This window comes from Chlorocebus sabaeus, chromosome X, assembly GCF_047675955.1.
Source record: "Chlorocebus sabaeus isolate Y175 chromosome X, mChlSab1.0.hap1, whole genome shotgun sequence".
In the NCBI taxonomy this organism is placed as follows: domain Eukaryota; kingdom Metazoa; phylum Chordata; class Mammalia; order Primates; family Cercopithecidae; genus Chlorocebus; species Chlorocebus sabaeus.
Window position 1 is genome coordinate 66,131,800 of NC_132933.1, and position 16,354 is coordinate 66,148,153.

At 34.9% G+C, this 16,354-nt stretch overlaps 1 protein-coding gene across 6 annotated transcripts in view; it reads right to left on the bottom strand.

Moving 5' to 3' along the window:
* Positions 1-940: 940 nt before the first annotated feature.
* The window catches only part of DACH2 (dachshund family transcription factor 2), a 676,255-nt gene continuing 660,841 nt past the window's right edge, over positions 941-16,354 (bottom strand). For 2 of the 6 annotated variants that reach the window (XM_007992197.3, XM_037989462.2), the window contains one exon: positions 941-1,440. In XM_007992197.3, coding sequence (XP_007990388.2) covers positions 1,391-1,440 — 50 coding nt within the window. In that variant the 3' untranslated portion in view covers positions 941-1,390. Of the gene's footprint in view, positions 5,801-16,354 lie in introns of all 6 variants that reach the window. The other 4 variants (XM_007992199.3, XM_037989463.2, XM_007992196.3 and 1 more) reach the window with 2 other exon arrangements.

The window sequence follows — 16,354 nt, forward strand, 5'->3', positions numbered from 1 at the left end:
AAATAGTGCAAGCCTGAATATCATATGTCTGCCTATTGAGGACTTGCTTTGTGTGTTATGGCAGGGGTTATAGTATGCCACCAGAGCAGGCCTGCTTAGCAAACAAAAATCTTAGAGATCTTTGTCCTTTACAACACAGAAAGAGCTTGTAGTACTGTCAGAACTCTCAAGATTTCCATAAACAAGGACAGTGTGGACATGATAGTGAGAAGAATCATCTGTGGATTTACCAACATGGTTCCAAAGTAGAAGACCTAGTCATTGGGTGACCAGCTAGAATACTGTGAGATACAATACATTTCAAAAGACAGGCAAGGAGTGGGAGTGTCGCTGCCACTTCATAGGAAAACCTGAGAGGTTTTATTATCAACCAGAATTTGAGTGAGCTCCAGCGTTTCACCAGAAGTGAACCAAGAGAAGGTAAGAGCACAGATTAAATAAACTGTATGGCAGGGCTATAACTGGCCTTGGTTTTTCACTACACTGTGATGGGCACTTGGATATACAAAGAGACTTGATATTTTGGGGGGCCAGAGAAGATATATACCCCTTCATTTTTGTTTGCTTTTTAGTGTAGGTGGCTCTAGAATAAACTTTTGACGATAACAGATGCTCGGAAAATATTTTCCAGTTCTTGGTGCACCCATTTTTCCTGCTTCCCAGTGTAACCCTTCCTCCTGGAAGCAGGCTCACTAAGCAAACATAGCTAGGAAAAGGCAATCCAGTGTGAATCAATATAACAATTGAGGACGGGAATATCAGCCTGCTTAAACAGATGAACTGAAATAAGAACTGTGTTCATATCTGCTTGAAAATAACAAAACTAGAGGAAGATTTGCAAACATCTTGCTAGTTCCTGTATTTTGATTTGCATTGACTCTACTATATGTTTCAATGGCTGCAGATGGCAGTTTGAAAATAAATACTCAGTCACAATTGACAAAGTCAAAATGTTTTTATTTATGCTGAAGTTTAGCAAGTACATTTTTAACAAAGAAGGTGTACTTTAACGTTATGTATAGTAGAACAGGGAAACCATACATATAAGTTTCTAGTCTCTAACACACTACTGCATTTTTTTTTAATTTAAAAGACAAAAAGCCAAGTTGAAATGAGCATAGAAAAGCATCAAATATGGTCAAGTTACATTAGCCATTAGGATTTAGCTCATATTTTTAAACTGGTCAATCTAATGCAAGGACAAAGTTTACATCATTGCTTTTAAAATGTACACGTGTTTCTTTCTTTTTTAATGTAACATAGATTAAATAGCTCCTTCAGTAAACAAAGCTTTGCTGATAAACAAAATTGAAATAACTCCATGTTGAATAGTTTCAGAGATAAACTGGAATCACAAGCATCTTCATTTATGTAAAGCCGCGAGGACCTTTCAGGCTGAATAAAACTGTTGTGCCATGTCTAAACAGTAATAGTTACCTCCTTTAAAAAAAAGAAAACAAGTTAGTTCTTATGAAGAATAATTCTGATACGTGCTTAAAAATACTAAAACTTCTATCTTCAGGAACCTAAAATGATCTGATGTAACAGGCTCAATTTAGTGTTGGTAAAATTTAACATTTCTTAACATTTCTATATTTTCATCTGTCAGTTTTCAAAGATCCTTCAAATTTCATGCTATAGCTTCTGTTCTTCTTTCCACAGCACTGGAGACATTGAAGACTGATAAAGGCTCTTCATGAACCATATTATAATGTCTGTAATAATCTATATTACTTTTTCTTTTTGTATATAATGGTGCATCTGAAATACAATCCCTATAGTTTACCAAAACAGGGGGAAAAGAGTATCTGGTTATGATCTAAGATAATGACAGCTTTGTACATTTAGAATTTCCTCTCCCGGGTTGACCCTGAGACTGTGTATACTGCATGAAGGGAGACTAGTTCCGAATTATCATTTTAGCTACAGTGTTTAGTCAAACCGGTATCCCTCTAAATGATAGCAATTAAAAGAGCCCATGCCATCCTAGAGTTAGATAATATTTAATTCGGGTGGGTAAAAGTTATTATTGGAAATTTTTTTTTAAATTTTATTCTACCTCTTTTTGTCAAACCTTGTTATTTTCCACAGCAATGGCTTATAACCTGAGTTTCTATTTAGATGCGTTACAAAGATTGGCTTTTGGTTACAAACAAAGTCGGAAAAGAAATGTGGATGAATCAGTACAAATCCATTACTTGTGCTTGAGAAATACTTAAAGATAATGTTTCTGAGTCAAGTGCTTTATTTTAACATATAATGGAGAGGACATTATCATTGTTGGACTAATATGTCTAATCTAAAATATTAAGTCAATCTGGTCAAAGCTGATTAGGAGGAAAGTATACCCTTTTTAAACCTTGGGTTTAATATCTTTAAAATCTTTATTCTTTCTGTGTATAAGGTATCATGGCGAGTAGCAGAATTTTCTAGATAATACCTCAGAACCAAAAATAAAGATGTAGTAAGGTAACAGACGAATAAAAGATTGGGGTTTGGGTTAGTCAGACTCATGGAGGGTTGGACTTCATCAGAGGGCAACCAGACATTTTTCCCAAGAAGCCCATGGAATTCACTAAAAGTTTTCCAGGGACCAGAAGAAAACAGAGCTTGAATTTTTGGACACTGGTAATTGTTCCAACTCCTTTGTGGAGTCTGAGAATATTTATTCTGATGAATTGACCAAATATTTGCTTAGTCCTCCAGTCTACCTCATCCTATGTATACACAGCCTAAATATCAAAGAAAAGCTCTTCGACATAAAATGACAGTCATTTTACCAGGATTGAAATTTATACAATATAGCTAAAGCTTAAATCATGCAACACAAATTGTGAACATTACAAACTGGATAGCAATGGCACACACTATGTCCCCTTAAATAGGGTACATGAACTCAGCAATGAATAGCGAAAGACAATCACCATTTGTCCTTTAGAAAAATGCAGTTTCTGAAAAATTTCTACTTTTGTTATGTTTATTTCTTGCCTTTATTTAGAGACAGAAATATTTGCCCACATCCTTTATGTGTCTGCTTACAAGGCCTATTAGGAATAGTTCCCACAGCTGCTCAAAAATTGAAAGAAAAACTAGGCTAGCAAGAAGAAAACAATATTAAGTGAATCCACTTTTCTACCGGAATACAATAAATTGAGATTTCATGGTAGTGAAACTTTTTCTCCCAATTTTGAGGACAGTAGCAAAATAGACCCCTGTGTAGCATGCTGTATAATGTTGACACATATTTGGTTACTGTTTTACATGTGCCAATACTGAATGATCATAAGGAAGATGCCAGTAAGGAACTGCTAACTGACACCGATTCTTGGAGCAATCTCAAAGTTTGCCACATTTCAATTTCAAAATGCATTTCAGCTATAATATGAGTGATTTATCACTTAGTAGTAGCTGTCAAAGTAATTTCCTAGATAAACCAAAAACATCTGGAACCATAAACAGAGAGGAGTAGTAGCTGAATTTTAATCCAGACCCAGTGTGCTCACTTCATTAGGAACAGGAAACAGCTAATTAGTAATGGAATGTTTCATATTCTTAAAAGGGTTTGTTCTTGAGCTCCAAACAGAGATGATCTGATATGAACTCTGGATGTCAATAAGATTAAAGATTAGGAAGAGAAACTAACAAAGTCTCTCCAAGGGAATGTTTTGGAGCTTGGGAACTTAAAAAGAGGGACACACACTGATATTTGGGGGGAGCTGACAGAGTTTATTGCTTTGGGATTTATCAGATAGGTAAAAAGGGGAATTTGATACATACAAATGTGACCATTTTTAAAGTAAAAACAAAGGTCCATGCAGTCCTTCCCTTAGCACAGCACTGCCTGACGTTGGCATAGGCCATGGCACAGAAGGTCAGTGTGGGCACTCCATACAGGAGATGAACCTCTCCTAATCAATCGAGTTATCTTTACTGGGCCATAAATAGCTGCTCCAAACTCAAGTAAATGTGAGACTTGCCCTCTGTGGTATATATCCTAAACTTATGAGCCGGAATAGCTAAATCATGCATCATAAATGAGGCAGATATATGGGAAAAGGACAGAAAAAAATACACATGAGGAGTCCTCATAGTTCAAACAAGGTAAGTTAAACATATCTACTTATTTTAAAAAAGACACTAGTTTATTTTGAAGTGACTTAGTTCATTTGGAAATTCTATTTAATGATGAGACTTTCTCAGATGTTATATTTTTAGTCACCTGTCATTGTTATTTATTTCAGATATTTGATATTAATAAACGTTTTTATTTGACTTGCTTCAAATCCTTCTCTGTGACTTATTTCTAATTTGGCATTATTTCACTGAATTGGGCCAAAACAGTACACCTACTCGATATAAGCAGACTTTCTATAGCCCATGAAGAATGCCAGAATCCAAATGCTTATGCTTTAGAAAACCTTCCTTCAGAGCATGGAATTACTGAAATGTCACATTGATATGAATTAATGTAATATTTTTAAGTGTTTAGAGTGGGTGGCCATTCCAGCAGAAATTGCATATACTGCCATGGGGAACCTCTTATTAGAAAATGGATAAAAACTCAGTTGGCCTTTTGCATAAGATGCTTGGTGCTTCTGTCACACCAGAACTTAATGCTAGGGCAGACGTGAAAACAACACAACGGATTAGATTTTGTTTAATGTAAGGAGGGCACTTTAGGAGGGGCATTAAATCTTTTTGGTCATTAGAGTACCATATAACACATTGGAATGCTGTTCTATTAGATTTTTAGTAGGCATCAAAATGATGATAACAGGTATCTGCCCCCAGCCAATGGCCAGATCTCCTTTAAGTAAACAGTTAAAAACATCTGAGGCCATTTCCTGCACAATTCAAGCCAAATGACCCATATGATCCTAATCATTTGAACACATTAGGAATCTGGCTATGTCTAGACCAGAGAGTGAACAGTAGAAAATATCCATAATCTCACTGACCCATATGTCTTTCTCTTTTCTTTTGCCTGTAGATTTTTCATCCTGTTTGCTTATTAATAGCTTAATAAAGAGGAAGCAAGATTGGGGATGGGAAGAGAGAAGAAAACAGTAAAGGGGTATTTTTAGCAGCTTGGGTATCTGTTTTTATCATTGCATTCTTTACAAATCAGGAATGTGCTAGTAGAAAGGGGTTAAAGGACTTGCTCCACCATCAGCAGTTCAAAGGAAAAACTGGGTGTGGTAAAATCTAAAAACTAGAGCTCCTTATATTTTCTTAGAGAACACTACAGGCCAAGTGCTTCTTTTAGAAATGAGAGCTCCAAAGCAGTGATAACAAATATCGATCATTTGCACAAATGATTTACCACCTGATCTAATTCCTGTTAAATACCAGGTCAGACAAGAAGTTATTTCACAGTAATTGCAGCTTAAAGTAGGTGTGTCTGCATTTTAATTTGTCTCACACCATTTAGAAACAGCATTTTCTCTGTCTTAAAAATTCTTCCACCTACTTACCCCACTAGGATTCTGTGTGAATTAATGTGATAATGTCTTTGAAGCACTATGAGCTCCTTGAGAGAAAAAGGTTAAAGAAGTGTAAAGTGTGTTCAGTCATTATTATGACTATCCCCTAAAAACCTGTGAAGCCCACTCTCTAGGACACTTGTCCTGTGTGTGTAAGGTTCTATTTACCAGTAATGAACAAACAGTAATTAAAGGTTCCATATTTTAAGGATTTGAGTATGAATTCTAAAGAATTTACAACACTAGATAAGCAGGTAACTGCTACAGCACCCTATTCGTGCCTATGATCAGTTGGAGTTCCGGCATCAGTGTTCAGGCTGCACAGAAAAAACAATAAGACCTGGTCAAAATTTCATTCGAACAAAGAAAATTCAAAATCTACTCAATGCACTTCACTGAAAACCACAAACTCACTTTATAGTATTTCGCTGTGCTATGTATTTTCAAGATTTGAATAAATCTCTCTGAAATTAATGTATTATTTTATTAGGTTGATCTCTTAATCAAATATTCATTTATATGAGTCTCATTTTATCAAAAATGAAATTATACAAAGGTGAGCAAAAGCGTAGATTTACAGAAGCTTAAAGCTTAATCTTATTCTCTAGGGGTGATATTGACAATATAAGTATGGTGTAAATGATATTCCCTAACTCTAAAATATGCTTATGAGCCCCTTGTGCATGTTCTTCTTCTTTACAACCTGCAGCAAAATGCGTAACTAGCTTAATAAGCAAGGCATTTAGGAATTGTTTTTTCCTCCACCGTCTAAAACATGAGTAAAGGCCTATACTGTTTTTTTGTGAGTCGAAATCTTTGCTAATGACTGCAATGTTCCCTCAGTATGAGATTTCCTTCCCTGACAGGATGGTTATTTGAAAGTAATTGCTCACTTTTTATTTTTCAAGAAACTACCAAGAACTGTATCTATAATGTGTTTAGAGGATTATATTTACAATAAAATGCATTTGTGATTTTTCTTACCCAAGGTTCATGTTTGCTTCCAAATGTCTCCTCACTACTTGTTTACCTGTATAAATAATGGGACTGCAGTACAAACTAATAGAATTCACACAAGTATACTTTAGGCTATCAAACCTTTCTTTTGAGGTAGCTAAGCTATTCTTGAACTATTGACAATATTTTGTAATGAGTTCTCCAGCTAAGAAGTTAGTTCTATGTTTTCTTTATGTTGGTTAATCAGTGCTGTGCTTCTGATTTACAAATGGGCACTATATTATTTAGGAGCAAGTAAGATCATCTCTTGAAGGTCATGATTTCCTGACCTGAATAAGAGAGAGATAAAATAATGTGCTAGTTAATGCTCCACTTGTTTTCCACTTCAGTCTTAGATTCAATCCTAATTAAATGTAGAATTAATTGTAGAAACTCAACTTTAGTTGTGGAAATATGTTCAGAATATGATATTCTCAAATCAAAGAAGTGACAGTAGTGAGGTTAGTTTGGGGTCCGGTCAGTTATTTTTGGAGTACTATAAATATGAGTTACTAATTTGAAAGTAGGAAAAGCAGACAATTGCAAGCAAGGGGAAGATACAATATAGTATTTGATTACTCTTTGTCTAGAGAAGAGCACTATTTTGGAGTCATTTTTTCAGAAGGTTCTGTTGCTTATTTTTAGAACATGATATGTTTTTTAAAAACAGAGGTTTCTTGAAAAGAATAACCATTTGGGTTCATTAGCCTTACAAATATCTGACTTACAATTTAATCAAAATGAAGACCAGGATAGGTCAATAGGTCATCTTTTTTTTGTGCAAATGGTATCATAAAGGAATATCAAACTATCTTATGCACTTGTAATACACCCTGGTTTTGTGAAATAATTATTTAATACATCTCTTTCCCCTTTTTTGAATCTCCAGTTCTTAGAAAACATTCCCTTAAAATGGAAGCATGAATGCCCTTCTGCTCACACATAGGGATAAAATGCAAAGATATCATTAACTATAACTATCTATGGGAGAGCACATTCTTTAGCGGAAGCTTTACACATCACTTACAGGCCAAATAGTTCACTCTTACTGAAATCAATATTAGAAAACACAAAATCAAATTTGTGTGTATTTTATAGGGCACCATAATAATGATATCTTGTACTTGTCATACTTATCAGATAGTATGTATCTAACTTATTGATGAGGAAGAATAGGCAAATATTATGATACCTATTTTACTAAAGTTAAGGCAGAGAGAAGGTAAATGACTTCTCAAGGTTAGTAACTGAGTTAGTGAGTTAGTAACTGAGAAATTCTGACTACTAGATCAGTGCTCCTTCTGCCACTTCATTGTGCCTCTCACATACTGGTTATAAAACAGCAATAGAAGTGCATGTGTCCAGTACAGAGATCTCCAACGGTTGAGTCACATTAAGAGTTTTAGAAATACTGAAATTCTATTTTTCATCTTAGAAGAGAGAGGAAGGGAGAGGAGAATAAATGAAAGCTAACGTGTATGGAACACTATGTCAGGAGCCACTCCACACGTACATATGGCATATATGGAATGCCATCTTCCTTCATTATTTTCTTGTTGTGGATAATGCTACAGTGAAAAGTGCGAATCATGTGTCTATGCCATTTCTCTAAATAATCTGAGACCAAGTCCCCCACTTTCCATAAGCTTATAAGTTACAAAATGTTTTTTCTTCTTCTTTTTTCTTTCTTTTTCTGAGACAGAGTCTTGCTCTGTTGCCCAGGCTGGAGTGCAGTGGCAGGATCTCAGCTCACTGCCACCTCTGCCTCCTGGGTTCAAGTGATTCTCCTGCCTCAGCCTCCCAGGTAGCTGGGACTACAGGTGTGTACCATCACACCTGGCCATGTTTTGTATTTTTAGTAGAGATGGGGTTCCTCCATGTTAGCCAGGCTGGTCTCTAACTCCGGACCTCAGGCAATCTGCTTGCCTTGGTCTCCCAAAGTGCTGGAATTACAGACGTGAGCCACCACGCCTGGCCACAAAACATTTCTTAAGGTTCTAATTGATTTGAGTTTTGTACAGGATGCAGATTGGAAATATTTTAGTTAATATTTTAAAGTATAGTTAAGTTCTATTTTTAAATGACTTTTAACTACTACTTTTGTCTGCAAAACTTATAGAAGAACACTATAATACTCGATTTTAAACAAATCAAAATATGGAGGAAAGTGAAAAATGAAAGTAATGGATAAACAAATGTTAACTTATACAATGTTAAAAATGATGACATCCAACATTTCCCATAGAAGGTTGAAATGCGGTTACCAGGAGATTGTAAGATTTGAGGGTTTATTAGTCCTACTGAGGGTTTTTCCTCACACGTTATTAAATGGTTGCTCACAGATGCTGAGATCAACATTACCTTTATTCATTTTTATTATTTTAATGAAAACTAGAGCACTTAGACATTTGTGAAATGTAGCAGGAAGTCAGGGATCCCGAATGGAGGGACCGGCTGGAGCCGCAGCAGAAGAACATACATTGTGAAGATTTCATGGACATTTACCAGTTCCCAAATACTTTCATAATTTCTTATGCCTGTCTTACTTTAATCTCTTAATCCTTTTATCTTCATAAGCTGAGGATGTACATCACCTCAGGACCACTGTGATAATTGTGTTAACTGTATAAATTGATTGTAAAACATGTGTGTTTGAAAAGCATGAAATCAGTGCACCTTGGAAAAGAATAGAATAACAGCAGTTTTCAGGGAACAAGGGAAGACAACCATAAGGTCTGACTGCCTGCAGGTTCGGGCAAAATAAAGCCATATTTTTCTTCTTGCAGAGAGCCTATAAATGGACATGCAAGTTCGGAATATATCGCTACATTCTTTTCCTAGCAAGGAATATTAATAACTAATACCCTGGAAAAGGAATGCATTCCTGTGGGGAGGTCTATAAATGGCCGCTATGGGAGTGTCTGTCTTATGCGGTTGAGATAAGGACTGAAATATGCCCTGGTCTCCTGCAGTACCCTCAGGCTTACTACACCCTGGTAAATCTGAGGTCAGACCAGTTCTCTGCTCTCGAGCCCTGTTTTCTGTTGTTTAAGGTGTTTATCAAGACAATACGTGCACTGCTGAACATAGACGCTTATCAGTAATTCTGCTTTTGCCCTTTGCCTTGTGATCTTTGGTTTTGCCCTTTGCCTAGTGATCTTTGTTGGACCCTTATCAGGAGTTTCTGATTTTACCCTTGTCCTGTTTCCTCAGAAGCATGTGATCTTTGTTCTCCTTTTTGCCCTTTGAAACATGTGATCTTGTGACCTACCCTCTGTTCTTGCACCCCCTCCCCTTTTGAAATCCTTAATAAAACTTTCTGGCTTTAAGGCTCAGGTGGGCATCATGGTCCTACCAATATGTGATGTCACCACTGGCAACCCAGCTATAAAATTCCTCTTTATACTCTTTCTCCTTATTTCTCAGCTGGTCGACACTTATGGAAAATAGAAAGAACCTACTTTGAAATACTGGGGGCAGGTTCCCCCAATAGTGAAAAAACAGGAAGATAGGAAAGAAATGTTTGTAAAATAATGATGCTTTCTTGAATGCTAATAAAGTAATTGTTGGAAATGCTGCTCCAAAAATCATTTGCATTACTGACAAAAAGTAGATTCCAGTTGAAGTATGTGGATTATTACCAATGTTAATTTTCAAATATTAAAAAAGTAAAATGTAAACTTGAAAGGGTCAAGAGGTTAGGGGCCTTAAAGGAGTTGTGTATAAAATCCAAAAGAATGTTTTTCTTTATATTCATTTTAATTCCCAAAAGGTAATGTTACATGTCTATTATAAATGAAAAGTAAGTTCCCTAGAGTAAATAAATGAAACTTTATGCTAATGCTACATACGGAATTCCAGTCTAAAATTAGTTAAGTGGTTGAGAGTGGTGGCTCATGCCTGTAATCCCAGCATTTTGAGAGGACAAGGTGGGTGGATCACCTGAGGTCAGGAGCCTGAGACCAGCCTGAACAACATGGTGAAAATTCAAAGTTAGCCAAGTGTGGTGGCCCACGCCTGTAATCCCAGCTACTTGGGAGGCTGAGGCAGTAGAATTGCTTGAACTCGAGAGGCAGAGGTTGCAGTGAGCCAAGATCGTGCCACTGCACTCCAGCCTGGGTAACAAGCATGAAACTTCATCTCAACAAACATAAAATAAAATAAAATAAAATAAAATAAAATAAAATAAAATAAAAATGTAAAATTAGACAGCAAGGCTCTGTTGAAATCTAGTTCTGACAGACAGAGTGAAGTGAGTGTAGTCAAGAATAAAAAAGGTTATTTCTGTTACTATTTCAGCTGCTCCACACAGTTTTAAATAGAAAAGAGAGTTGTATGGTATTTATCTAAATTTTATAAATATTACCCCAATCTTTACAAACTTTTAAAAGCAGAGGTGATTATTAAATCATACCTAGTTTTAGACTATCTTAATTAATGAACTATGAAGCAGAGAAGCCTCTGCCCTTTCCCTGAACCCCATGCACTGTTTTGCATTGGATAATACTATAGTCTTGTTACATATCCTAACTAGCTAACTATGTGAGATTTTTACAAGAATGGATTGATAGTGATGTACAGTGAGATAAATGAATGAGAGTTAAGATTCCTGTGTTTTAGTTCCCACTGTCAATGGCAAGCAAATTAACTTAGGTTATTTTCATACTTACAAAACAGAGGTTAATCACATCTTTCCAAACTACCTCCCAGAAATAATCCTCCTAGAGGATATGATGTAAAGGATGACACAAAGTACACCATGCTATACACATAATAGGTCCTGCCTTTCTTTTTTCACTATTCCAATTTTAGGCTATGAATTCCTCATTCTTAGAATGATAAGTGTCTTGGAACAGAACCTCCACAGATTCATGTGGTAGCAATATCATAATTTTAATTTTTAAAGCACTTTGAAAATAATGGCATATGATTACAATCTTCTATGAAAATGCTGTTTGTTTTATTTATTAAAACACAAATGTGGAAGTAAAAAGTAAAACTTGACTTAATCCTTTAATCAGGAAAATGTTTTTTCTTTTGCATGTCCTTCAGGTATACCTGGGTTGGGGTTGGTGTATGGTGAATATCAAGCTTAAAAAATTGTATTGCATATGTAAAGAGGATGGGGCATAAAGCAACTGGTCAATCAGTTATCAGCGTTAAGTTAAACAGCCCTTCCTAGATTATAGTAAAAAAACACCTGTTAATTAGTGAATTACTCCTGTAGACTCAACATGCTGAATAGCAGAACAACTTATCATGGCTTGCAAGTCTCACTATTTGCTATAACTGCAATTTTATCTGTTATATAATTAAGATGTAGCTAGAACTGCAAGTCTTCGATCTATATATGAGATTGTATGTTACCATCATAATTACCATGACAGTCTTGTGGTCACTGAAAATAATTTTGTTAACAATGCATGTGTGTGGTGCAAGCCACTCCATGACAACCAGGCCCTAAATGATTAAATAATTAATGCAAGCTCTTCCCATCCTCCTAAGAAAAAAACTAGAAGTATAAATTGTACTATGGTCTGCCAGGTATTTCACAGTAGAGAGGTACCACCAGTCAGGATAAAAATCCTGTGGAGGATGAAGAAAATTAGGGGAAATACTTTCTGAGGAAGAAAATAGAAAGATTCAGGCCATTTAATAAACTGTACAGAAAAACATTTTTGCTGCTTTAGAGAAAGATGCTGGGATCTTCTCTGTGGGGTGTGTGCTAGAGTCTTTTCCCATTGTATGATGGTCACTGCAATAAAGTCTGTCTAGGAAATAAAAGGATCCTACTCTTCAAGGAAACATTTAAAAGAAAAATTTTAAGACCTACTTCCCACAATTCCTCTGGTCCCTGACTTGCTATATACCTCCACTTTATAAGAAAATATTTTCACTTTACAATGGGAACATCAGAGTACCTGTGTATATCTTCCAACACAGTACAAGGCATCGATGGGAGGGAAATCAATAATTAATGGTTGATGAGTTTAGGGTAGGAAGCAGTCAGTGGAAACCCTAGCAATAGAGAAAGATGGAGAGCACACTGTGGTGGAGGAAATTAGAAAAGCCTATAATAAAATTCCATCTGTTTTCCTTTTAATTTTTCTTGTCATATCACATAGTTGCCAATAAATCATACATGATGTATTTTTTCTGGCTCCCTTTCATGCTCTTACTATCACTTTTCTTACTATTCTTCCTAATTCTACAGTGATAATCCTATCCCAAGGGTAGTTGTTTTTAGGAAATATTGGCATGGCATCTTAAATTCTTTAGAGGAATGTTGTTTTAGGTTAGTAAGCAAGAACCAAAGAGAAAAGATAATAAGGAGGTCTAAGGGGTCAAGGAAGGATATACACTGTTCAAATTGATTTTGAGAGAATTGATGAAAATAGACATATTCACATATATTTCATATTATGAATATATATTAAATGTTCTAGGCCATAAGCTATGCATATTAAATTATGCCCTAGACTATAATTTTTAATATAATAGATGTTAAAATAATATTTGCTGCTTTTGCAGTCAAATGACACTTTTTTTGCTTTTAATTCTTCAGTGGCACCTTCACCAGGTACTGCATAGATGAGATCATGACTTTTGTATCTTTGAATGACCAGTCTGTACTCTTTATAAGATCCCTTTTTTTCTGAGCAAAAATAGTTCAGAAAAAAAAAAAAGTTCTAGTAGTTTTACTTTTACATGACATTTTGGTTTCCTTTCACATGTAGATTTGACTTAATATCTACTTCTAGTGTTTCAGTAGCAAAAGGAATAAAAAATTTATTTAGGATGCTACTACATTTATGGAAAAAATATCAGAGGAAAATATATTCCAGTGCTAAATCATCTTGTGTCTTTGTCAAACATGTATACATAAAAGAAAATGTAAAAATTATTCACAGAGATTGACATTCCATGGGCAAAACACAGTGAAACATTTTGTGGTTTATTTTTTTTCCTCAAGCAAATGCAGTGGCAGATACAGGGGCAGTATGTCACTGTGCCCTTGTACTTTATGATGTTATCTCCCCTGAAATTTATTATTTTATTTTATTACTATAAAGTCAGTTCATGGTGACAGTTGTCTATTTTCTAAAAAGTAGGAGCTTCATATTCTGTTTTTGTTTTACCTATTGTTATTAAGATGTTAACTTCAATTTTTTTTAAATGTAGGAAACATGCACTGTCAACTATACCACTAGCCACTAACAATGAAATATAGTCATACAAAAGTTAACGAAGGTATAAACATGCGAAAGGAGAAGTCTCCCTGAGATCATAAAATGATGTTATTTTCTGTTCAGCAGTTCATGTTACTGCTGTTCATGCTAATTAATTAAAGGAGCTGTTGCAGTAATGTGCAAACAGGGAATCTGAGAAACTGAGAGGGCTTTTAGGCCTCCAAGTGAAGTTAAGTCAATCTGGGCGCAGGCAATCAAATGTAATGAAATCACTTGTCAGTGCTAAGCTTGCAAAAACTGTGAAGTTTGACTAGGGAGTAAAAGGATTATAATTAGATTTCCAATAGGATAATAACTAAATGGCAGAACGCAGTAAAAAGAAATATTACTTTGTTAGCTAATGGTACTGCTGTTCAGTTTTAGTTTTTATCAGCACACTTGTAGTTGTGCTAATTTAATTTGCTTTTATCAGCAAAAATGCACGACGCAAATGGCACTTGAATGTCATTTACAAAAAAATCATTGATCTGAAGGTGCACTTAATGACACCCGGTATGTTTATTTTATGTGAAACAGGGATTGGTTGATAAGATGGTTGATGTGCTATCTTGCAGGCCCTCAACTGAGTTATAGGAATTTGGATGGAATGACATTAGCACAAGTGCTCCACCAAATCCTTCATCTCTAGAGATAGCGGACATAACCACTGGAGTAGTGTATACACATTGTGTGATCACCAGAAAACATTCTGCAGGAGTTGCTATGGTAGACTCCCAAAATATAAAAGATACAGATATCCTTTGATGGAAACTTAGTCTATGCATATTATCTTCTCTGTCAAACAACATTCAAAGCATAAAAGACATGAAATAACTAAGCTGAAGAGATGTATTATATACATATAATGTATTACATATAATACATTATATAGAATACATAATATATATACACAATATATAGTATATATATAAAATCTTATATATATAAGATTTCTGGTACATGTGCAGTTTGTTTGCACTAAAACTCACGTGGAAATTACCATAAAACTGGATATGACTTTTTTGCTTCCAGGGTGGTCATGTAACGTTTTTCCAAGTGCCTTTTAAATTCTTAAGAAGATGTCACAGTGGAATCAATTGAATTTCAAAGGGAGAGTACTAGGTGAATGACAGATGTCTATCTAGCAGAGCTATTGACAATAGGAAGAGAAAGAACTTTCCTGATGCTGGAATTTTTCCTGTGATGGAGATGAATTTTGGAAATGGTATTGTATTGGCATACATGAACTGACCCTCACAAACAATGATAGGAAATGATCTTCCAAGTTAAAAAATAGGTTTCAAGGGAGATGGAAAAGATTGAAGCAGTATCAAAATAAGTCACAAAAAAGAACTATGACTCACAAAACCAAAATTAATAGGAAGAACCGAAAAATAATGGCTAAGCTTGCTTTTCACATTTTCTGAGTATTATACATTTTCTAAATTTCATAGATATATTCAAAAGTAATGTTTTTATTATTTTTTATTATTTTACAAATAATAGGCAAAATGTTTGGGATTTTTAGGTGATTATTTGACCTGATTGATTTGGTAAACTCTATTTAAAATTATTTCTGATAATATTTTTAGGCACCTATTTTCCTGGCTAAAAGAATAAAATTTGCTATTTTTTAAAATTAAATTGTGATTCTACTGTCATATTAACATAAGACATTAACTCTAGTTTTTCACAAAGGGATGATAGGGGTTTTATCATTTACAGTGCTTAAATGTTGTGCTAAGAGAAGAGATAACGTGTATTTTTTCATTTGTATCACTTTTATATAGAATCTTATTTAATATAATGTAAAAGATAGACATCCAATAAAGAATTATTAACCTACCATATTTTACCATATATAGACAATATTGAACACAAATACTAGACAATGTAATTTTTAATTTGGAAAAAAATACAAATCAGCTTCTTTGCTTTAAAATAAATTCCATCTCAATCCTTTTAAGATGAATCTAATTCTCTCATATTTAGCAAGTAAAAACTTGTAGAACTTATTAAAAGTATGTACAGTGAAAACAAGTATTAAATGTGTCCTTCCCTAAGTACAAGTAAATATGCAAAAGCCATTCTTGGTAGACTTCATAAAAAAATTTGGAAACGAAGAGTGGATCCACCTTTTGCTTATATCTCCTAATTGCCCACAAATAAAATATCACTATTTGCTACATGGAAATGAAATAATTTTAGGACAGTTCAAAAGCTTGTATTTCTCTCAGAGTTAAGAAAGATGTTACTACTACGAACTAAAGGTATCATAGAAATTAAATGAACAGCAATAAATCAGAGGTACTGGTTAAAAGATAATAAAGATAAAACTCACTAGTGGTGTATTCGAATTACCCTCTCCAGTTTCAAAGCTGACCTTAAACCCACTCAAAGCAGGGCATAATCAAGTTCAACGTTCCTTAAAGACTATGTCTATATTTGCGTGTCACTGATTCAGAAGGGATCCACTGCTTCAGGCTATTCATCTCTACCATGGAGCTGGTATGTGATGGCAACCTCAAAAACCCGGCCCACAACTAGTGGGGCACTTCTTAATGAATTTTGCTGTGATGAATTGGTTAGACAATTGAATTCCATTTGAATTGGTTTTGCTCATGTAGACACAGCCTTTAAGCTGAG